Source organism: Oncorhynchus tshawytscha, linkage group LG07, assembly GCF_018296145.1.
Source record: "Oncorhynchus tshawytscha isolate Ot180627B linkage group LG07, Otsh_v2.0, whole genome shotgun sequence".
In the NCBI taxonomy this organism is placed as follows: Eukaryota; Metazoa; Chordata; class Actinopteri; order Salmoniformes; family Salmonidae; genus Oncorhynchus; species Oncorhynchus tshawytscha.
In genome coordinates, this window is record NC_056435.1 from 47,888,511 (window position 1) to 47,913,681 (window position 25,171).

At 46.8% G+C, this 25,171-nt stretch overlaps 1 protein-coding gene across 3 annotated transcripts in view; it reads right to left on the reverse strand.

Moving 5' to 3' along the window:
* Positions 1-25,171, reverse strand: part of LOC112254672 (low-density lipoprotein receptor-related protein 1-like) — a 164,601-nt gene that overhangs the window by 99,449 nt on the left and 39,981 nt on the right. For all 3 annotated transcript variants that reach the window (XM_042324507.1, XM_042324505.1, XM_042324506.1), the window contains exons 2-3: positions 17,763-17,885; positions 550-687 (exon numbers count right to left, since the gene is read on the reverse strand). In XM_042324507.1, coding sequence (XP_042180441.1) covers positions 550-687; positions 17,763-17,885 — 261 coding nt within the window. The remainder of the gene's footprint in view (positions 1-549; positions 688-17,762; positions 17,886-25,171) is intronic.

Here is a 25,171-nt window from a genome sequence, read left to right on the forward strand (position 1 = left end):
GCTCCAACCCCAGTAGTACTATAACTAACCTGATTCAGTTTATCAACCAGCTAATTATTTGAATCAGGTGTGCTAGATTAAAGTTGGAGCGAAAATCTACAGGACAGTAGCTCACCAGGAACAGGGTTGGCCAGGCCTGCTGTAGGTAGTTGGACTTGCAAACCCCCATGGGAGTTCATACAATGCTTGGTGGAAAATAAACCAACTCATGTTATTATACTTTTATGTTATTATACTCCCACATGCTTCTTTACATGTCAATCTGCAGTAATCCGTCATAATCATAATCCATTTTTAAAGATGGAGTGTTGTATTTGAAGTGGGCAGCATGCATGTGCTATGTACATTAATGTGGGGGTAGGAGGATAAGCCTTAGTGCACGGCCATGTTAGAATCAAATCTGCCACGGCCAGGCCATCTCCCCTCCATTGTAGTGCTGCAAGATTCCCTGCCTGGTTAGAGAATGAATGGGGCGGGTTAGGGTACAATACACTAAGCTATCTGGACAGGCTACGTAAATGGAGGAGTGAGGGAGAGAGTGTTTAATACCTCTGCAGTGTGGACCCTCATCCCAGCCGTCGGTACAGTCCGGGACCCCGTTACACAGTTTACTCATGTGGATACACAGCTCTGTCCCCCCACACTGGTACTCACTGGGGGGGCACCGTGAAACATGGCTGTGTGGACCTGAAACACAGACAGGGATAAAACATGATGTAGACCAACTGTAACAAGGAGAAACAGGAAGAATTAGCTGAGGTACTTTTCTTCAAAAATCCAAACATTTTCTACTGGCCTGTTTTCCTATTATTCACTCTTCCACAGCTCCCCACCTTCACTGAATCCTCTTCACTTCACTCCATGTGCCTGTGCTCTACCACCACCCTTCTTTCAAACATCTCATTTCAGTCTCCAGCACATCCTCTTGATTCTATTTAGACATATCTTTTGCAGCAGTTGTATAGACAAGTTCAACCACAGACAAATGTGCACAACTCTTGGGGGATAAACAGATTCAATTGATCATCAAGCCCTTTATCAAAAATGAATCATGCTTTTCAGTGCTGGGCAAGAATGAAGATGTGCACCACAGTAGGTCCCTGGGATGAGGAAGTCCTGCTTAAGCTCAAAAGGCCAGGTAGAGAACGCTCCTCTCTTCAACACACTCCATCAACATGGCTTCATTTAATATCAATCTGTTTAAAATGCATAAAAGCCTTCGCCAAGCAAAGGTGGGCCTCTGCTTAGGCGAGTTGTCCTCTTAGTGTACCTAGGACCCAGCCAGACTCCTGCCCAGAGCTGCTCAGCCAGAGTAGACCAGACTAGAGCTTTGCCCACAAGGGGGTCTTTGTGAATGACAGATTATATTAGGAACATCAGTCCAACCACGCCAGTCGACTGACTGACTGTTGTCCAGGTCCAGCCAATCCCGCAGTCTGTCTGTCAGTCTGTTATTTGTATGAAATCATTGTTTGTGCGAGCGTACTGTAGCATCATGTTCGGAGCGTGCTCATAAATCTGTGGCCAAACGCAAACCCCCGGCGGCAGACTGCTCATGGCATCATGTGTTTTTCTCTGAGTCACCCAGACAGACTGGATGGAACTCTCCTGTTTGTCCCGCTCTTTGATTCAGTGCCTTTACACAATACCATGGACATTTCCTGGGTTTACATAGGGGGACTTCAAGGAAGACGTAGCAAAGATCAGAAGATCACAAAAACAACATTTGCTAACAGTGTAGAACAGGGAAGTGAGTGTATGGATTATGGTTAAACGGTCCATATTTTCAAACTGCAAACAGAATACAAACATAAATCCTGCTAACTGCCAATTAGCTGCAAGATGAGCCTTCACTGAAACTTAGTGTTGGCCAAAATTAGCATGCTATGATTGGGAACACGTCAACGGGCAGCGTTTTCTTTGTGTAAACTGTTCCTCCTTGCTGAATGGTATTTTGCAGGGTATTCAGATGCAAGGGTATTCAGATGACAGTCTGTGGGGTGCAGAACAGGAGAAGAAGACGAACTGAACACTCCGTTCTCTTCTCTTAAGGGTCCATCTCTCTCTGCCAATGCGGAAAACCAAACTATTGGTCTTGGCAACCCCATCTGCTGACTCATTTAAAAACAATAGAGGGCATAATGTGAGAAAGAAAAAAAGAATGCGAAAAAGAAAGAAAGAAATAGAGAACAAAAGAAAAAAAGCGCGAGAAAAAGGGGATCATTCGGAGGAAGCGGCGTGAACCCCACTTTAAAGTGAGCTGGGTTAGAAGAGAAACCCAGGGTAGCAGGAACACCCGAGTTCATGCTCTCATTAGGGCGCTAGTAGTAACAGTTAACACCAACAGTGGTGAACTATTTTCTCACCATTTGTTTTTCGATTACAGAGGCACAGGTGACTTTTAAATGATGCCGGCCAAAGGGTATCTGTTGTCAATGGGTCTTTCGCTCTGCACTGCACACACACACAAAATTAACTGTTCTCTGACTATTGGGTTGGGACCAGATGAGAAAAAGCTTAAGGGAGAAACAAGTTAAATAAAAGCATCCTTAGTGCCTCCATTAACAAATTACATAAACTGTGATAATGCCAAATTACATAAACTGTGTTTACTATTTTCCTCTGAAGCTTGATGGAAGACTGGTGGAGGACTGAAGAAGTGCCATAGAGTGTCCCATGCAGGTTAGAGGGAGGCCTTTACCAGTGACCGTCCTGATAGTACCATAGACATCATATAGTCAGCCACACCAAACACCAGAGCTGTGCTGCTCACTTCTTCCATAGGTCTGGCTGTTTGAATCTCTAGAGGCCTTGGACTGTACAGTACACTGTTCATCCCATGTATCTAATCTCTCAGCACATCCCTAAACAAACACACATTCCCATATTCATCCTCCATCACAGGCCACACCCAGACCAGAGCTCGTACTGTACCATCAGCCCTAGCCAAGCCATTGCTATCAGAGTCAATGCTTGTTGAGACAAAAGATAAGTTATGCTAACCAAATGGTCTTCTCAATGAATCAATCCATATCTACATTTCAGTAGGAATATAACAGATGGGCACGCTATATGATTACTCTTCTAAGCAGCTAGCAATTCTAGAAAAGCGAGTTCGGCCCGATGACTGTATATACACTGCTCAAAAAAATAAAGGCAACACTTAAACAACACAATGTAACTCGTAGTCAATCACACCTCTGTGAAATCAAACTGTCCACTTAGGAAGCAACACTGATTGACAAATTTCACATGCTGTTGTGCAAATGGAATAGACAACAGGTGGAAATTATAGGCAATTAGCAAGACACCCCCAATAAAGGAGTGTTTCTGCAGGTGATAACCACAGACCACTTCTCAGTTCCTATGCTTCCTGGCTGATGTTTTGGTCACTTTTGAATGCTGGCGGTGCTTTCACTCTAGTGGTAGCATGAGACGGAGTCTACAACCCACACAAGTGGCTCAGGTAGTGCAGCTCATCCAGGATGGAACATCAATGCGAGCTGTGGCAAGAAGGTTCACTGTGTCTGTCAGCGTAGTGTCCAGAGCATGGAGGCGCTACCAGGAGACAGGCCAGTACATCAGGAGAGGTGGAGGAGGCCGTAGGAGGGCAACAACCCAGCAGCAGGACCGCTACCTCCGCCTTTGTGCAAGAAGGAGCAGGAAGAGCACTGCCAGAGCCCTGCAAAATGACCTCCAGCAGGCCACAAATGTGCAGGGGTCTGCTCAAACGGTCAGAAACAGACTCCATGAGTGTGGTATGAGGGCCTGACGTCCACAGGTGGGGGTTTACAGCCCAACACCGTGCAGAACGTTTGGCATTTGCCAGAGAACACCAAGATTGGCAAATTCGCCACTGGCGCCCTGTGCTCTTCACAGATGAAATCAGGTTCACACTGAGCACATGTGACAGACGTGACAGTCTGGAGACGCCATGGAGAACGTTCTGCTGCCTGCAACATCCTCCAGCATGACAGGTTTGGCGGTGGGTCAGTCATGGTGTGGGGTGGCATTTCTTTGGGGGGGCCGCACAGCCCTCCATGTACTCGCCAGAGGTAGCCTGACTGCCATTAGGTACTGAGATGAGATCCTCAGACCCCTTGTGAGACCATATGCTGGTGCGGTTGGCCCTGGGTTCCTCCTAATGCAAGACAATGCTAGACCTCATGTGGCTGGAGTGTGTCAGCAGTTCCTGAAAGAGGAAGGCATTGATGCTATGGACTGGCCTGCCCGTTGCCCAGACCTGAATCCAATTGAGCACATCTGGGACATCATGTCTCGCTCCATCCACCAACGCCACGTTGCACCACAGACTGTCCAGGATGCTTTTAGTTCAGGTCTGGGAGGAGATCCCTCAGGAGACCATCCGCCACCTCATCAGGAGCATGCCCAGGCGTTGTAGGGAGGTCCTACAGGCACGTGGAGGCCACACACACACACTACTGAGCCTCATTTTGACTTGTTTTAAGGACATTACATCAAAGCTGGATCAGCCTGTAGTGTGGATTTCCAAATCCAGACCTCCATGGGTTGATAAATATGATTTCCATTGATAATTTTTGTGTGATTTTGTTGTCAGCACATTCAACTATGTAAAGAAAAAAGTATATAATAAGAATATTTCATTCATTCAGATCTAGGATGTGTTATTTTAGTGTTCCCTTTATTTTTTTGAGCAGTGTATGAATGGACAAAGCCATAGATCACATGACCCTATTCATTCTAATTGGAAGACTCAATAGCACAAGGAAGTCATTTAAGATGCCGTCTCATGTGGGAGATCTATGGAGACATAACATGCACTGTTTGAGACACTCCAAGAAGTGAAGTTGCAGACTAGCTCAGTGCTGCCCCCTCATTGAAAATCTGTAATGTAATATAATATTTACACACACTTTTATCCACATATACAGTGCCAGTCAAAAGTTTGGCCACACCTACTCATTCAAGTTCTTTATTTGTACTATTTTCTACATTGTAGAATAATAGTGAAGACATCAAAACAATGGAAGAACACATACGGAATCATGTAGTAACCAAACATTTTTTAAATGTAAATACATTTTATTTTTGAGATTCTTCAAAATCGCCACCCCTTGCCTTGATGACAGCTTTGCACACTCTTGGCATTCTCTCAACCAGCTTCATGAGGTAGTCACCTGGAATGCATTTCAATTAACAGGTGTGCCTTGTTAGAAGTTAATTTGTGGAATTTCTTTCCTTCTTAATAAGTTTTTAGCCAATCAGTCATGTTGTGACAAGGTTTGGGGAGTATACAGAAGATGACCATATTTGGTAAAAGTCCATATCATGGTAAGAACAGCTCAAATAAGCAAAGAGAAATGATAGTCCATCATTACTTTAAGACATGAAGGTCAGTAAATCCGGAAAATTTCAAGAACGTCAAACGTTTCTTCAAGTGCAGTCACAAAAACCATCAAGAGCTATGATGAAACTGGCTCTCACGAGGACCGCCACAGGGACGAAGATCCGGAGTTTACTCTTCTGCAGAGTATAAGTTCATCAGAGTTACCAGCCTCAGATTGCAACCCAAATAAATGCTTCACAGATTTCAAGTAACAGGCATCCCAACATCAACTGTTCAGAGGAGACTGTGTGAATCAGGCCTTCATGGTTGAATTGCTGCAAAGACACCACTACTAAAGGACACCAATAAGAAAAAGACTTGCTTGGGCAGAGAAACACGAACAATGGACATTAGACCGGTGGAAATCTGGACCAAGAGCCAAGAAGGCGAGTGATGGAGTGCTGCATCAGATGACCTGGTCTCCACAATCCCCCTAACTCAACTAAATTGTGAGGGTTTGGGAGAAGTCAGACCGCAGAGTGAAGGAAATAGCAGCCAACAAGTGCTCAACATATGTGGGAACTCCTTCAAGACTGTTGGAAAAGCATCCCAGGTGAAGCTGGTTGAGAGAATACCACGAGTGCACAAAGTTGTCATCAAGGCAAAAGTGTGGCTATTTGAAGAACCTAAAATAGTTTGATTAACACTTTTTTGGTTACTACATGATTCCCTATGTGTTATTTCATAGTTTATGTCTTCACTATTATTCTACAATGCAGAAAATTGTAAAAAAAATAAACCCTTGAATAAGTAGGTGTTCTAAAACTTTTGACTGGTAGTGTATAAAATCGAGCACATATCCATCCAATCTCCATAGACAAACATTGGCAGTAGAATGGCCTTCCTGATGAGCTCAGTGACTTTCAACATAGCACTATCATAAGATGCCACAATTCCAACAAGTCAGTTCATCAATATCTGCCCTGGTCAACTGTTAGAGCTGTTATTGTGAAATGGTGACGTCTAGGATCAACCACGGCTCAGCCGCGAAGTGGTTGGCCACACAAGCTCACAGAACGGAACTGCCGAGTGTTGAAATGCGTCGCGCGTAAAACATCTTCTGTCCTCGGCTGCAACATTCACTACTGAGCTCCAAACTTCCTCTGGAAGAAATGTCAGCATAATAACTGTTTGTCGGGAGCTTCATTGAATGTTTGAGTGGCCGGGCAGCTTCACACAAGCCTGAGATCACCATGCGCAATGCGAAGCGTAGGCAGGAATGATGTAAAGCTCGCCAACGTTTGACTCTGGAGCAGTGGGAACAGGTTTTCTGGAGTGATGAATCGCGTTTCACCATCTGGCAGTCCGACAGATGAATCTGGGTTTGGCAGATGCCAGGAGAACACTACCTGCCACAATGCATTGTGCCAACTGTAAAGAGGAATAATGGTATGGGGCTGTTTTTAATGGTTTAGGCTAGGCCCCTTATTTCCAGTGAAGGGAAATCTTGCAGCATACAATAATATTCTAGACGATTCAATGCTTCCAACTTTGTGGCAACAGTTTGGGGCAGGCCATTTCCTGTTTCAGCATGACAATGCCCCCGTGCACAAAGTGAGGTTCATACAGAAATGGTTTGTCGAGATCGGTGTGGAAGAACTTGACTGACCTGACCTCAACCCCATTAAACACTTTTGGGATGAAGTGGAACGCAGACTGCGAGCCAGGCCTAATCTCCCAACATCAGAGCCCGACCTCACGAATGCTCGTGGCTGAATGGAAGCAAGTCACTGCAGCAATGTTCTAGCAATTCTAGGTCGGAACCATCCAGGGTGGTGATGCTAGTCGGGCGTGCGGGTGCAGGCAGCGAACGGTTGAAAATCATGCTTTTGGTTTTACTAGCGTTTAAGAGCAGTTAGAGGCCATGGAAGGAGTGTTGTATGGCATTGAAGCTCGTTTGGAGGTTAGATAGCAGTGTCCAAGTACGGGCCGGAAGTATACAGAAAGGTGTCGTCTGCGTAGAGGTGGATCAGGGAATCGCCCGCAGCAAGAGCAACATCATTGATATATACAGAGAAAAGAGTCAGCCCGAGAATTGAACCCTGTGGCACCCCATAGAGACTGCCAAAGGACCGGACAGCATGCCCTCCGATTTGACACACTGAACTGTCTGCAAAGTAGTTGGTGAACCAGGCAAGGCAGTCATCAGAAAAACCGAGGCTACTGAGTCTGCCGATAAGAATATGGTGATTGACAGAGTCGAAAGCCTTGGCAAGGTCAATGAAGACGGCTGCACAGTACTGTCTTTTATCGATGGCGGTTATGATATCGTTTAGTACCTTGAGCGTGGCTGAGGTGGACCCGTGACCGGCTCGGAAACCAGATTGCACAGCAGAGAAGGTACGGTGGGATTCGAGATGGTCAGTGACCTGTTTGTTGACTTGGCTTTCGAAGACCTTAGATAGGCAGGGCAGGATGGATATAGGTCTGTAACAGTTTGGGTCCAGGGTGTCTCCCCCTTTGAAAAGGGGGATGACTGCGGCAGCTTTCCAATCCTTAGCGATCTCAGACGATATGAAAGAGAGGTTGAACAGGCTGGTAATAGGGGTTGCGACAATGGCGGCGGATAGTTTCAGAAATAGAGGGTCCAGATTGTCAAGCCCAGCTGATTTGTACGGGTCCAGGTTTTGCAGCGCTTTCAGAACATCTGCTATCTGGATTTGGGTAAAGGAGAACCTGGAGACTTGGGCGAGTAGCTGCGGGGGGCACGGAGCTGTTGGCCGAGGTTGGAGTAGCCAGGAGGAAGGCATGGCCAGCCGTTGAGAAATGCTTGTTGAAGTTTTTGATAATCATGGATTTATCGGTGGTGACCGTGTTACCTAGCCTCAGTGCAGTGGGCAGCTGGGAGGAGGTGCTCTTGTTCTCCATGGACTTCACAGTGTCCCAGAACTTTTTGGAGTTAGAGCTACAGGATGCAAATTTCTGCCTGAAGAAGCTGGCCTTTGCTTTCCTGACTAACTGCGTGTATTGGTTCCTGACTTCCCTGAACAGTTGCATATCGCGGGGACTATTCGATGCTATTGCAGTGCGCCACAGGATGTTTTTGTGCTGGTCGAGGGCAGTCAGGTCTGGAGTGAACCAAGGGCTATATCATTTGTCTGTGCAGCTACTAACACAAATATCATCCTACTCCTGGCATTTTCTCACAGTTTCATGACACATTTAATTCGTTTTTCACCCACCCACACAGTTGTTTCTGTCCTAGATAGACAGGGGTGTAGGCCGTGGCTGGCGCAAAAAAACAGCAGGTTTCGACATTGGTCTTGGCCAGCCTGTAATGACTTCCCTTCCAGAGTTCCTCCCCTCCCCTTCACCCCCACAGTCTCCACCACCCTCTCCCCTTTCTTCTCTGTCACTCACTCACTCCCTCCCTGGTTCTATATTTCTCTTATGTTTTGCGTTTCTCTCAGAGGGAGAAGCTGACCAAACAGACAGGGCTGCTTCCATTCCCTCTTCTTAAGTGGTGCGCAGTAGGAAGCTATCTGCTTTAGTTTTCCAGACGATAGATCTCTGTCGAGGAAGTAGCTGGTTTTTACATAGTGTATATTTATTTCTTCTGAACATATTTCCGTTTGTTGGCAATGTCAATTCACATGCACAATCTTTCAAAATACTTACCCATATTCGGTAGCTGGACAGGCAAAATGCAGCAGAGAACTTCCTTACACTGCTGCTACGCATTTATTTATGTATAGTCACTTCACCCCTACATCAAATCAAAATTGTTATCGTCACATGCCGAATACAACCTTAGTGAAATGCTTACCTTCAAGCCCTAACCAACAAAAAACATAAGAATAAGAAATAAAAGTAACAAATAATTACAGAGCAGCAGTAAAATAACAAGTGAGGCTATATACAGGGGGTTCCGGTGCCGAGTCAATGTGCGGGGGGCCCCGGTTAGTCGAGGTAATTGAGGTAATATGTACATGTAGGTAGGTAGAGTTATTAAAGTGACGATGCATAAATAATAACAGAGTAGCAGCAGTGTAAAAGAGGGGGGCAATGCAAATAGTCTGGGTAGCCATTTGATTAGATGTTCAGGAGTCTTGTGGCTTGGGGGTAGAAGTTGTTTAGAAGCCTCTGCCTCTTGGACCTAGACTTGACGTTCCGCTCCAGTCTATGACTAGGGTGGCTGGAGTCTGACACCGCATGGTATAAAGGTACTGGATGGCTGGAAGCTTGGCCCAAGTGATGTACTGGGCTGTACGCACTAACCTCTGTAGTGCCTTGCAGTTGGAGGACGAGCAGTTGCCATACCAGGCAGTGATGCAACCAGTCAGGATGCCCACGATGGTGCAGCTGTAGAACCTTTTGAGGATCTGAGGACCCATGCCAAATCTTTTCAGTCTCCTGAGGGGGAATAGGTTTTTTCGTGCCCTCTTCACAACTGTCTTGGTTGGACCATGTGAGTTTGTTGGTGATGTGGACGCCAAGGAACTTGAAGCTCTCAACCTGCTCCACTGCAGCCCCGTCGATGAGAATGGGGGCGTGCTCGGTCCTCCTTTTCCTGTAGTCCACAATCCTCTCCTTTGTCTTGATCACGTTGAGGGGGAGGTTGTTGTCCTGGAACCACACGGCCAGGTCTCTGACCTCCTCCTTATAGGCTGTCTCGTCGTTGTCGGTGATCAGGCCTACCACTGTTGGTGGTGTTAATGATGGTGTTGGATTCGTGAATGGCTTTGGAGTCATGAGTGAAAGAGCAAGGAGAGCAAGAGGTGACTGAGCACGCACCACTGAGGGGCCCCCATGTTGAGGATCAGTGTGGCGGATGTGTTGTTACCTACCCTTACCACCTGGGGGCAGCCCGTTTAGAGAACATATTTCTATTTTACTCAGCTTTGTTCAATTGTATTCTACATACTATAAAACAATGCCATGGAATTCTAAGCAAATATTCTCTGCTAAATCAACTAGTGTAGCCCACTAGTCTGCTATTGTGTTTTTCTGAAATAGACTACATTTTCTTTATATCATTATGTTTCTTGTGATTGTGTAGGCTCTATTTCATGGATTTATTAGACTTTTAAAATGTAGATGATCCAAAAGGTCTGCATCAGTGGCTTGTGTGGAAGCCTTTTTGATGCTCATGTGTTTGTTAACTTACGGTCAATTACCGTGAGACCGACAGTTATTTGCTTGACAATCACCTGCTGATGAGATTTTGTGACCGCCACAGCCCTAGTCTGAAGCGTTGGTTAGTAGACTATTTGTGATGCGCAATTGTCATCCTGCACTGTTCGCATCAGGGGCATAAACATGGATGGGCCTGGGTGGACAGAGGCCCACCCACTGGGGAGCCAGGCCCTGACAGGCCCACCCAATCAGATTGATGTGGTTTAAGCATTGTTGTGGACTTAATATTGTTGTATTTTTTCTCCCCCCCCAAAAAAATTAAGTGTGCTTTTGAGAGTGAAAATATGAACAAAAACAGGAAAATATAGGATTTTCCATTTGGGAACTTTTGGGCAAAATATGCGTACAGTATATGTAGTTCTCCAGACACCACTATACCATTGTATAGGTCCGATGGAAAGACAGCAGTCACACACAGCATGATGTTAAAGGATAAGCAGTCCATAAACTCTGAAATAATAAGCCAGTAGACTCCAATCATAATGATACAAAAACACAATCATTAAGCATTTCCTGATCAAAATGTACTGTACAACTATTACTTACCATTGCAAAAAACATTGTGTTTAGCACGAAAAGCAACTAGTGACCTAAAGTTTAAAGTGGAACGGACAGCGTTAACTATTTCGCGGATATGAAACAGACAATCATATCAGTAAAAAAATCAAATTCCCAGTTTATGCTACAAAACCAACTTCATAAGAGGTTATAAAAATACAGTAGGTTCCATTTGACTCAACGTTCCATGACACCAAGGCATTGTTGGCAGAATAGATGGATGCAGTTCTATGCATGACTAATATAATTCACCAACACATTTCTTGGTAGTCCAAAAATATTACAATCAGGTTGTAAATCACAGCTGGCCTGGTACATTGTTTTCTGCCTCCATTCAGGATGCACCGTTTCAGTTTTAATGACTCAATATTCTGGACAAAAATGGACGAATGTAACTTAAGGCTGGGAATGTCAATACAATTAAACTAGCAAGGGCAATGATCACAAGTCAGTCATCACATGGCTAATAGGCTAGCATATCTATTTATGTAGCAAACTAAAAACAGAGCCTAAGGTTAGCTAGATAGCTAGCTCACTGATAGGATGTAATTTATGAACATTTCAACATCTTGGCCATGTTCTGTTATAATCTCCACCCGGCACAGCCAGAAGAGGACTGGCCACCCCTCATAGCCTGGTTCCTCTCTAGGTTTCTTCCTAGGTTTTGGCCTTTCTATGGAGTTTTTCCTAGCCACCGTGCTTCTACACCTGCATTGCTTGCTGTTTGGGGTTTTAGGCTGGGTTTCTGTACAGCACTTTGAGATATCAGCTGATGTACGAAGGGCTATATAAATAAATTTGATTTGATTTTGATTTGATGTCATTGGAGTGGGTGAGTGACTGACTTTTCCCCTCATATTGTTTTTCGATAGCTAGAGATGCCTTTTAGTTGTCTAGCAAGAACTTGAACAACTGCTATACAGTTAGCATATCTCTTGCGTTTGCAAATTCACTCTGGCCATCTAATACGATTTCAGAGCACTCTGTCTGAGTGTGCCAGAGTGCAGAATTTATGAATTTTTACGAACACGCAACACCTGCTGAATATGACTAGTGCCAGTAAAAGTAGGCAAAAAAGTGATAGTTAATCAAGAATGCGCTAGATAACATGTAAACAGCCTAACCCGTCTCTGCTACGGCGAGTAAAATGGTCAGTGAGGTGTTCTCTCATTTGTGCCTGGAAGTAGCTAGCTAGCAAGCTAGCCAACTTTAGCCAGTTAGCTTGGGTGCATGCATTGGCAGGCAAGCTGCAAAAAGGCGAGGAGGCTACAATTCCCCAGTGTTTATCAGTGCAAGTTTGACGGCCAACTAGCTGAAAAAGTTTGAGAGGGTTTATCTAAATGTTCCATCTAATGTTCCGTAGTTAGATTTTAGCTCATCTTGCTCTGGCTAGCCTTACTTGTTGATCTTGTTGTTGTACATAACTGAGGGAAAGAGAGCCTACATTGTCATGGTCATTTGATCAATAGAACTGTAAAGTTCCCAAATTTAAGAGGACTCCTTGGTGTTTACATATTAGCAGAAATCCATTCAGGTGAAGTTTGTGGCTTTTGGCAAACACGTTCTAATGATCTCAAGTCACGCTGTTGCAACTGCCTGTAAAGACAGTCCAGTTCAAAGTGAATGATGGCAGGCCCGTGTGGCAAATGCCTTGTTTGTATATAGGCCTACTGTAGCTCTGATTGGCTATAGCGCACCGGTCTGAAAAGATGCCGGTCCTGGACAAGACAGATGTTTGTGTTTCATTTTATTTACTGCAGAGACTATTAATTGTCCAAAAGCACAGCCGCTTTCCTACTTTATATTGCAATAGAATTTTCACAAATGCCTTATAATAAGCAGTTCCCAAACATTCTAAGAATTTATGAAAATGTGAAAATGACCATATCTAAGTGGTTGCTTGTCAAAACTTTGTTTTTTAAGTCTCATTGTTCCTGGGGGTGTATATGAACAGATTTGAATAAGATGATGCTAAAATGCTGCCAGCTCCACTTTAAATGCAACAATGTCTTCCACACAAGTTATTTTGAAAAAGAGATGGCTAAACGCAAGCGCGCTGCAATAAAAATAAAACATGACAATTATTTGAAACTGAACTTCTTGTTGAAAGTTATTCTTGAAAAGGGATAAGCTAACAAAGTAGCAAAATCCTCTTTGATAACACCTGTTGCAAACTAGCTGTCAAACACTAGCTACTGTTGTCTTATTTCACTGTAGAGCCTCTAGCCCTGCTCAATATGCCTTAACCAACCATGTTGTTCCACATCCTACATATGCGATGAAATCACCTGGTTTAAACATCTCTCGAGACTATATCTCTCTCATCATTACTCAATGCCTAGGTTTACCTCCAATGTACTCACATCCTACCTTACCCTTGTCTGTACACTATGCCTTGAATCTATGCTATTGTGCACAGAAACATGCTCCTTTCACTCTCTGTTCCGAACATGCTAGACAGCCAGTTCGTATAGCCTTTAGCCGCACCCTTATCCTACTTCTCCTCTGGTGATGTAGAGGTTAATCCAGGCCCTGCAGTGCCTAGCTCCACTCCCACTCCCCAGGTGCTCTCATTTGTTGACTTCAGTAACCGTAAAGGCTTTGGTTTCATGTATGTTAACATGAGAAGCCTACTCCCTAAATTGTTTTACTCACTGCTTTAGCACACTCTGCCAACCGAATGTCTTAGCCGTGTCTGAATCCTGGCTTAGGAAAACCACCAAGAACCCTGAAATCTCCATCGCTAACTATAACATTTTCCCCAAAGATAGAACTGCCAAAGGGGGCGGTGTTGCAATCTACTGCAAAGATAGCCTGCAGATTTCTGAATTACTATCCAAGTCTGTACTCAAACAATTCGAGCTTCTAATTCTAAAATGCCACCTTTCCAGAAACAAGTCTCACTGTTGCCGCTTGCTATAGACTTCCCTCTGCCCCCAGCTGTGCCCTCGATACCATATGTGAATTGATTGTACCCCATCTAACTTCTGAGCTCGTGCTACAAGGTGACCTAAACTGGGACATGCTTAAAACTTCTTAGGGCTGCAATCCCGTTACCGGGATCGATATGACGACAACAGCCAGTGAAAGTGCAGCATCACTACTCTGGACAGCTCAGAATACATGGACAACTACAAATACCTGGCTGTCTGGTTAGACTGTAAACTCTCCTTCCAGACTCACATTAAGCATCTCCAATCCAAAATTAAATATAGAATCGGCTTCCTATATCACAACAAAGCATCCTTCACTCACGCTGATTGGCATGGTAATCTCCCGATAATATTGGAGAAAAGTTGAAAGAACTGACCCCTTTGACGCTGTACGTTAAATTGCGACATGTCCTGACGTAATGTACATCACGTATAATGCAACTCATTCGGTGTCGTACAACCTCTCCCAACCGTCTGTAGCATTTCTCTCACAGATTAAAAACAAGAAATGGACAGGGTAAAGGGGGATATCTAGTCAATTGTACAACTGAATGCATTCATGTTCATCACTGCAAGCCAACATGACTCTCAAAAGCCGCGACAGCCGCTGTTAAATTTAATTTGAAGGGCAGCGCTAAAGTTATGACACATTATATTCACTCTTTATCTTGTTTAATTCCCATTTTAGAGGTGATAAATTGGACAGATTGGGTGAAAAAAGCAGTTTCCCCACACGGCTTATCTCCCCTTTCCCTGTCACACAGTAGGTTTCGCTTCCCCACACAGCTTATCTCCCCTTTCCCTGTCACGCAGTAGGTTTCACTTCCCCACACAGCTTATCTCCCCTTTCCCTGTCACGCAGTAGGTTTCACTTCCCCACACAGCTTATCTCCCTTTCCCTTTCCCTAGGTTTCACTTCACAGCTTAGTCACGGGTTTCACTTCCCCACACAGCTTATCTCCCCTTTCCCTGTCACGCAGTAGGTTTCACTTCCCCACACAGCTTATCTCCCCTTTCCCTGTCACGCAGTAGGTTTCACTTCCCCACACAGCTTATCTCCCCTTTCCCTGTCAGTAGGTTTCACTTCCCCACACAGCTTATCTCCCTTTCCCTGTCACGCAGTAGGTTTCACTTCCCCACACAGCTTATCTCCCTTTCCCTGTCACGCAGTAGGTTTCACTTCCCCACACAGCTTATCTCCCCTTTCCCTGTCACGCAGTAGGTTTCACTTCAGCTTATCTCCCCTTTCCCTGTCACGCAGTAGGTTTATCCCACACAGCTTATTCCCTTTCCCTGTCACGCAGTAGGTTTCACTTCCCCACACAGCTTATCTCCCCTTTCCCTGTCACGCAGTAGGTTTCACTTCCCCACACAGCTTATCTCCCCTTTCCCTGTCACGCAGTAGGTTTCACTTCCCCACACAGCTTGTCACGCAGTAGGTTTCACTTCCCCACACAGCTTATCTCCCCTTTTCCTGTCACGCAGTAGGTTTCACTTCCCCACACAGCTTATCTCCCCTTTTCCTGTCACGCAGTAGGTTTCACTTCCCCACCCGTAATTTTTTTTAAAGACCCAACGGAGCTCATTGCCTTCTTCAATCATGCAGAGACGGGCAGCATGAATGTTCTCGTCATTGATTTTAGCTGGAAAGGGGAGAAATGGTATTTTACAATGGTATTCATATTACAGTTGACCTGAAAGTATTACATTTTTGGGCGCTAAAATAAGGTATATTGTACATTACAGCATGATGACTGTGATATATTTTACATTTCCCATCAATTCCTATCAGACTGTTAAACAGCCACCACTAACATTGAGTGGCTGCTGCCAACACACTGACTCAACTCCAGCCACTTTAATAATGAGAATTGATGGGAAATGTAAAATATATCACTAGCCACTTTAAACAATGCTACCTAATATAATGTTTACATACCCTACATCATTCATCTCATATGTATACGTATATACTGTACTCTATATCATCTACTGCATCCTTATGTAATACATGTATCACTAGCCACTAACTATGCCACTTTGTTTACATACTCATCTCATATGTATATACTGCACTCAATACCATCTACTGTATCTTGCCTATGCTGCTCTGTACCATCACTCATTCATATATCCTTATGTACATATTCTTTATCCCCTTACACTTGTGTCTATAAGGTAGTAGTTTTGGAATTGTTAGCTAGATTACTTGTTGGTTATTACTGCATTGTCGGAACTAGAAGCACAAGCATTTCGCTATACTCGCACTAACATCTGCTAACCATGTGTATGTGACAAATAAAATTTGATTTGATTTGTCAGCCAAAGTTCATCACATGCCATGCCAGCCAGCTGGTCAACAGGGGCATGGTTACAGGGATCAGGGTGTAAGAGAGGCAACTCATAGCCAGAGGACCAACAACACCACCCCAAACGCACCTACAAATATAAAAGACAGTTAGGCGATAGTGCCGAATTAGAATGCAACTGGACGAATCATGGTGAAAGATAATGTTGTTGAAAGCCTGGACAGAGGCTAAGTGAAGGCAATGGCAAAGCTTTAAATGGTGAAGGAGCAGAACAGGGGTGTGTGTGTGTGTGTGTGTGTGTGGCGTGCCAATGATGGAGCAGTGACTGTCTGATGAGGAACAGGCTGTCTTACTGTAGTGAGCTACTGTGGGTTATAGGCCTACATCATGGGCTGGATAGAATCAGTCTTCATAACTGGATAATAATTGATTTATTTGCCTGATAAAATTATAGAAATAAAATATATATTGTATAACTGTGATTGAGAATAGTCTATGCTCAGTCTATAAATGTCCATTCGTATTATTTTTGAAAGTCACAACAACTTCAGGACAACACCTTCTTGGGGTAGAATATTTGGGAAATAAAGTTAAAGTTATGAACAGTAGCTGTCTTAAAGCTTTTAAGATAGGCCTAGTAGGAGGACAGGTTATTGGCCATTTGTTTTTCAACCTCGCATGGAGGGATTTTCCCACCAGTTTGTTCCCTCTCATTATTAGTCCTCTGGATACCGTATGTTTTTAAGCTATTCAAATAACTTTGAGATAGAACGTTACATTCATTGTTTGATCGGGAGAAAGCCATACATAAAACCATGAAGCATAGCCTTCAGTCATATTCATAGCCTATCGAATGGAGAGAGAGAAGGTAATATAGGGTACTTCTTTTGAACACCTAGACATAAGACAGTTAAGGAGTGTCCGTGCATCCAACAGAGAAAGAAACTATATTTTATGACTGGACATTTTGCGCTGCTTTGGTGGAATTCTCTGCTCTGTCTGGCCTACATCCCTCTCTTCCGTTCTGTAGGCTACATAAAATATTTTTTGAAATAGGCAAGACCAAATAGGAATAGGCACATTACTTGGAATATCACCTGTGTAGTGCCCTGCTGTGCAATGGAATCAAGTTTAAAATGGGTTAAACCATCAACGATGGCTGTCAATCATCAATAGACGATGCTATCGTAATATTGCGTTGCCCAGCCCTACTTATGAACCACGATCAACTGACATGGAACACCAACAAAGTACTCCATCCAACCAACGATTACAGAATATCTGCAGATGCAGAAGGGATAAACAAAGCGACCATCAAATCCTACATTCATAACTTTCCCTCACTTGGTCCTCTACCACTAGGTAGCATTGTGTTGCTATTTTCCTTCATAGCACGACAACAGTGAACACTGGACACGCTGGCTGGACAGAAAGCATGTGAGAGAATGAGAGACTTACAGACATCCGGGGCCTCGTCCGAGCCGTCTGGGCAGTCTTTCTCTCCATCGCAGTGCCAGCCCTTGGAGATACACGTTACCTGGTCCTTACACACAAACTGCTTTGGACTGCACGTCTTTGGGGCTGAAACAAGACAAATATTAACTAACAATAAAAGTCTGTAGCAGATAACACTATGTAGCAGCAAAAACGAAACAATGTTGAATAGAAAGTTTGATGCATTATGGTTGTTTGAGAAGGCAAAAGCGGCTCAATAATTGTGAACTGCATAACGAAGTGTTAGGTAAAAATATAAAAGGGTGTTTGACAGACATCCCATAATACTTGTTGTATAATAAAAATGAGAAGAATGTTGAATCATCGTTGATTACATGTTATTTCAGATTGATAGGTGAATCATTAGACAAATGCAGTTTTTCTTGTTGATGTTTCTATTTCTGTGGAGTCATCTGGCTGTTTAGAATGAAGGCTAAGGCAGCTTTGAATCTCAACAGTTAAAACAGGGACTAATTGGGCTCAGAGAATGTTGTCTTGATTGGCAGCTCGTTAGTGAAAGGGCACATAAGCGCACTCGCGGGCAAGGCGCACTCACTCGCAGGCAAGGCGCACTCACTCGCAGGCAAGGCGCACTCACTCGCAGGCAAGGCGCACTCACTCGCAGGCAAGGCGCACTCACTCGCAGGCAAGGCGCACTCACTCGCAGGCAAGGGCGCACTCACTCGCAGGCAAGGCGCACTCACTCGCAGGCAAGGCGCACTCACTCGCAGGCAAGGCGCACTCACTCGCAGGCAAGGCGCACTCACTCGCAGGCAAGGCGCACTCACTCGCAGGCAAGGCGCACTCACTCGCAGGCAAGGCGCACTCACTCGCAGGCAAGGCGCACTCACTCGCAGGCAAGGCGCACTCACTCGCAGGCAAGGCGCACTCACTCGCAGGCAAGGCGCACTCACTCGCAGGCAAGGCGCACTCACTCGCAGGCAAGGCGCACTCACTCGCAGGCAAGGCGCACTCACTCGCAGGCAAGGCGCACTCACTCGCAGGCAAGGCGCACTCACTCGCAGGCAAGGCGCACTCACTCGCAGGCAAGGCGCACTCACTCGCAGGCAAGGCGCACTCACTCGCAGGCAAGGCGCACTCACTCGCAGGCAAGGCGCACTCACTCGCAGGCAAGGCGCACTCACCGCAGGCAAGGCGCACTCACTCGCAGGCAAGGCGCACTCACTCGCAGGCAAGGCGCACTCACTCGCAGGCAAGGCGCACTCACTCGCAGGCAAGGCGCACTCACTCGCAGGCAAGGCGCACTCACTCGCAGGCAAGGCGCACTCACTCGCAGGCAAGGCGCACTCACTCGCAGGCAAGGCGCACTCACTCGCAGGCAAGGCGCACACACTCGCAGGCAAGGCGCACACACACGCAGGCAAGGCGCACACACTCGCAGGCAAGGCGCACACACTCGCAGGCAAGGCGCACACACTCGCAGGCAAGGCGCACACACTCGCAGGCAAGGCGCAGGCAAGGCGCACACACTCGCAGGCAAGGCGCACACACTCGCAGGCAAGGCGCACACACACTCGCAGGCAAGGCGCACACACACTCGCAGGCAAGGCGCACACACTCGCAGGCAAGGCGCACACACTCGCAGGCAAGGCGCACACACTCGCAGGCAAGGCGCACACACTCGCAGGCAAGGCGCGCACACACACAGGCAAGGCGCACACACACACAGGCAAGGCGCACACACACACACACACACACACACAGGCAAGGCGCACACACACACACACACACACAGGCAAGGCGCACACACACACAGGCAAGGCGCACACACACACACACACACACAGGCAAGGCGCACACACACACACACAGGCAAGGCGCACACACACACAGGCAAGGCGCACACACACACACACACAGGCAAGGCGCACACACACACAGGCAAGGCGCACACACACAGGCACACACACACACAGGCAAGGCGCACACACACACACACACACACACAGGCAAGGCGCACACACTCGCAGGCAAGGCGCACACACTCGCAGGCAAGGCGCACACACTCGCAGGCAAGGCGCACACACTCGCAGGCAAGGCGCACACACACTCGCAGGCAAGGCGCACACACACTCGCAGGCAAGGCGCACACACTCGCAGGCAAGGCGCACACACACAGGCAAGGCGCACACACACAGGCAAGGCGCACACACACACACACACACACAGGCAAGGCGCACACACACACACAGGCAAGGCGCACACACACACACACACAGGCAAGGCGCACACACACACACAGGCAAGGCGCACACACACACAGGCAAGGCGCACACACACACAGGCAAGGCGCACACACACACACACAGGCAAGGCGCACACACACACACAGGCAAGGCGCACACACACACACACAGGCAAGGCGCACACACACACACACACAGGCAAGGGCGCACACACACACACACAGGCAAGGCGCACACACACACACACAGGCAAGGCGCACACACACACACACACACACACACACACAGGCAAGGCGCACACACACACACACACACAGGCAAGGCGCACACACACACTCACAGGCAAGGCGCACACACACACTCACAGGCAAGGCGCACACACACACTCACAGGCAAGGCGCACACACACACACACACTCACAGGCAAGGCGCACACACACACACACTCACAGGCAAGGCGCACACACACACACACACACACACACACACAGGCAAGGCGCACACACACACACACACAGGCAAGGCGCACACACACACACAGGCAAGGCGCACACACACACAGGCAAGGCGCACACACACACAGGCAAGGCGCACACACACAGGCAAGGCGCACACACACAGGCAAGGCGCACACACACACACACTCACAGGCAAGGCGCACACACACACACACACACACTCACAGGCAAGGCGCACACACACACACACACACACACAGGCAAGGCGCACACACACACACAAGGCGCACACACACACACAAGGCGCACACACACACACAAGGCGCACACACACACACACACACACACACGGCGCACACACACACACAAGGCGCACACACACACACACACACAAGGCGCACACACACACACAGGCAAGGCGCACACACACACTCACAGGCAAGGCGCACACACACACACACTCACAGGCAAGGCGCACACACACACACAGGCAAGGCGCACACACACACACACACACACACACACACTCACAGGCAAGGCTCACACACACACACACACTCACAGGCAAGGCGCACACACACACACACACTCACAGGCAAGGCGCACACACACACACACACACACTCACAGGCAAGGCTTACAGGCACACACACAGGCAAGGCGCACAGGCACACACACACTCACAGGCAAGGCTCACAGGCACACACACAGGCACACACTCACAGGCAAGGCTCACAGGCAAGGCGCACAGGCAAGGCGCACAGGCAAGGCGCACAGGCAAGGCGCACAGGCACAGGCGCACAGGCAAGGCGCACACACACACACACACACTCACAGGCAAGGCGCACAGGCAAGGCGCACAGGCAAGGCGCACAGGCAAGGCGCACAGGCAAGGCGCACAGGCAAGGCACACACACACACACACACACACACACAAGGCGCACACACACTCACAGGCAAGGCGCACACACACACACACACACACACACACACACACACACACTCACAGGCAAGGCGCACACACACACACACACTCACAGGCAAGGCGCACACACACACACACACACACACACTCACAGGCAAGGCACACACACACTCACAGGCAAGGCGCACACACACACACACACACACACACTCACAGGCAAGGCGCACACACACTCACAGGCAAGGCGCACACACACACACACACACTCACAGGCAAGGCGCACACACACACACACTCACAGGCAAGGCACACACACACACACACACACACTCACAGGCAAGGCGCACACACACACTCGCAGGCAAGGCGCACACACACACACACACACACACAGGCAAGGCGCACACACACACACACACACACAGGCAAGGCGCACACACACACACACACAGGCAAGGCGCACACACACACACACAGGCAAGGCGCACACACACACACACACACACACACACAGGCAAGGCGCACACACACACACACACAGGCAAGGCGCACACACACTCACACACACAGGCAAGGCGCACACACTCACAGGCAAGGCGCACACACTCACACACACTCACAGGCAAGGCGCACACACACTCACAGGCAAGGCGCACACACACTCACAGGCATGGCGCACGCACACACACTCACAGGCATGGCGCGCGCACACACACTCACAGGCATGGCGCGCGCACACACACTCACAGGCATGGCGCGCGCACACACACTCACAGGCATGGCGCGCGCACACACACTCACAGGCATGGCGCGCGCACACACACTCACAGGCATGGCGCGCGCACACACACTCACAGGCATGGCGCGCGCACACACTCACAGGCATGGCGCGCGCACACACTCACAGGCATGGCGCGCGCACACACTCACAGGCATGGCGCACGCACACACTCACAGGCATGGCGCACGCACACACTCACAGGCATGGCGCACGCACACACTCACAGGCATGGCGCACGCACACACTCACAGGCATGGCGCACGCACACACCCACAGGCATGCATGGCGCACGCACACACAAGGCGCACGCACACGCACACACAAGGCGCACGCACACGCACACACACGGCGCACGCACACACACACACACACACACACACACACACACACACACACACACACACAAAGGCGCACACACACACACACAAAAGGCGCACACACACACACAAAAGGCGCACACACACACACACACACACACACACAGGCAAGGCACACAGAGCAAGAGAATGGCCTCCGGCCTTGTCGGCATGCTCCCAAATATCTAGGTCAGTGTTCCCAGACCAACAGCAGTGATGCAACACATCTCCAGGCTATCAAAGGACATCTTCCGTAAAACAGTCCTCTAGCCAGAGCCAAAAGGGGAGAAAGAATTCAAAGCCGCACCACCTCAAATCGTCTCCGGTGCACACACACACTAAACAGCCTAGTTGTCTAGGAGGCTGAGGGAGTGCTGGTTTAGCATGAAAGGCCAGGTAGGCACATGGGGGCTTGGGAGCTTGTGAAGGAAACATTAGGAATTCTGACCTAAAAAGCCAGTCAGGAAAAGTGGGGCTAGTGCTGAGCGATAGGATTGGGCAGTATACCATATATTGGGGTATTTGGAAAAATCCACAGAATGGTTTTTCAATACTGTTAAAACTATTTCTTTAACATTTTTTTATGAATACATTTGTAGCTATTTTTTAAATAAATACCTGCAGTCAACTTGAGCAATACATTGCATTCTTCATTTCATCGGTCACATTATTATGTAGCTTACATTAGTCCCAAGTCACGTGGGGTTTGTTTACAAGCACACATAACAAGAGACCGGAGCCTTGTGAGTCAATCACTGTCATGCAGCACGGGCCAGGTGATCCAATACAGTATGGAATTCACAACTAAACTATTTGCCAGCTAGATATCTTATAACTATTAAGTTAACTGTCTAAAATGTGCAAAACGCTCTGCAATTGTGCATTCGGTTTGCTAATTTTGTATCTAGTTAGCTATCTAGCTAAGTTGTTAGCTTCTTCCAAAATCAAGCATCTGCTTGGTAACAGCAGAGAATCCCCTCTAACTAATATTAGTTTTGTGCGTGCAGCAGACTGAGTAGCGGATGTGAGTTACTTGTATAGTTTAGGTCAGAAACGTTACAAAATGTTTGCAAAACGCTTGTTAGCATTTACAACAGAAGATGTCGCCACATATTCGTCGCCAGACCCACTGGCTCCAGGTCATCTACAAGTCCATGCTAGGTAAAGCTCCACCTTATCTCAGTTCACTGGTCACGATGGCAACACCCACCCGTAGCACGCGCTCCAGCAGGTGTATCTCACTGATCATCCCTAAAGCCAACACCTCATTTGGCCGCCTTTCGTTCCAGTACTCTGCTGCCTGTGACTGGAACGAATTGCAAAAATCGCTGAAGTTGGAGACTTTTATCTCCCTCACCAACTTCAAACATCTGCTATCTGAGCAGCTAACCGATCGCTGCAGCTGTACATAGTCTATCGGTAAATAGCCCACCCATTTTTACCTACCTCATCCCCATACTGTTTTTATTTATTTACTTTTTCTGCTCTTTTGCACACCAATATCTCTACCTGTACATGACCATCTGATCATTTATCACTCCAGTGTTAATCTGCAAAATTGTAATTATTCGCCTACCTCCTCATGCCTTTTGCACACAATGTATATAGACTTTCTTTTTTTTCTCTCTCTACTGTGTTATTGACTTGTTAATTGTTTACTCCATGTGTAACTCTGTGTTGTCTGTTCACACTGCTATGCTTTATCTTGGCCAGGTCGCAGTTGCAAATTATAACTTGTTCTCAACTAGCCTACCTGGTTAAATAAAGGTGAAATAAAAATAAAAAATAAAAATGCTATAATAGATCAAGCAGATTGTGTTTATAATTTCTCCCGTTAGGTAATTTTTCATTATAAAGCTTTTTCCATTATGAAGGTTACCAAAACTAGTTTTCCAAAACAGCGGTTTGAGCCATCAAGTGAGTTTGTTTATAAGCAAAATGGGCGCTTTCTGAGGTGAGTCACTTCTGTAGTGAACTTAAGAGAGGTGATTTTTATTTTATTTGATTTTTTTTAACTAGGAAAGTCAGCTAAGAACAAATTCTTATTTGCAATGACGGCCTAGGAACAGTGGGTTAACTGTCTTTTACCTTGTCAGCTCGGGGATTCAATCTAGCAACCTTTCGGTGACTGGCCCAACGCTCTAACCACTAGGCTACCTACCGCCCCAATATCCTGATCAAGTTACACTTGTATGAAATTCACTACTAATGTTTGCCAGCTACAGTTTAAGTCAGAAGTTACCATACACTGAGGTTGGAGTCATTAAAACTAATTTTTCAACCACTCCACAAACTTCTTGTTAACAAACTAGTTTTGGCAAGTCAGATAAGGACATCTACTTTGTACATGACAATACATTTTTCCAACAATTGTTTACAGACAAATTATTTCACTTGTAACTCACTGTATCCCAATTCCAGTGGGTCAGAAGTATTTTTTTATTTTTTTATTTCACCTTTATTTAACCAGGTAGGCATGTTGAGAACAAGTTCTCATTTACAACTGTGACCTGGCCAAGATAAAGCAAAGCAGTTTGACACATACAGAGTTACACATGGAGTAAACAAAAATACAGTCAATGATACAGTAGAACAAAAGAACACAAAAAGTCTATATACAGTGAGTGCAAATGAGGTAAGGAAATA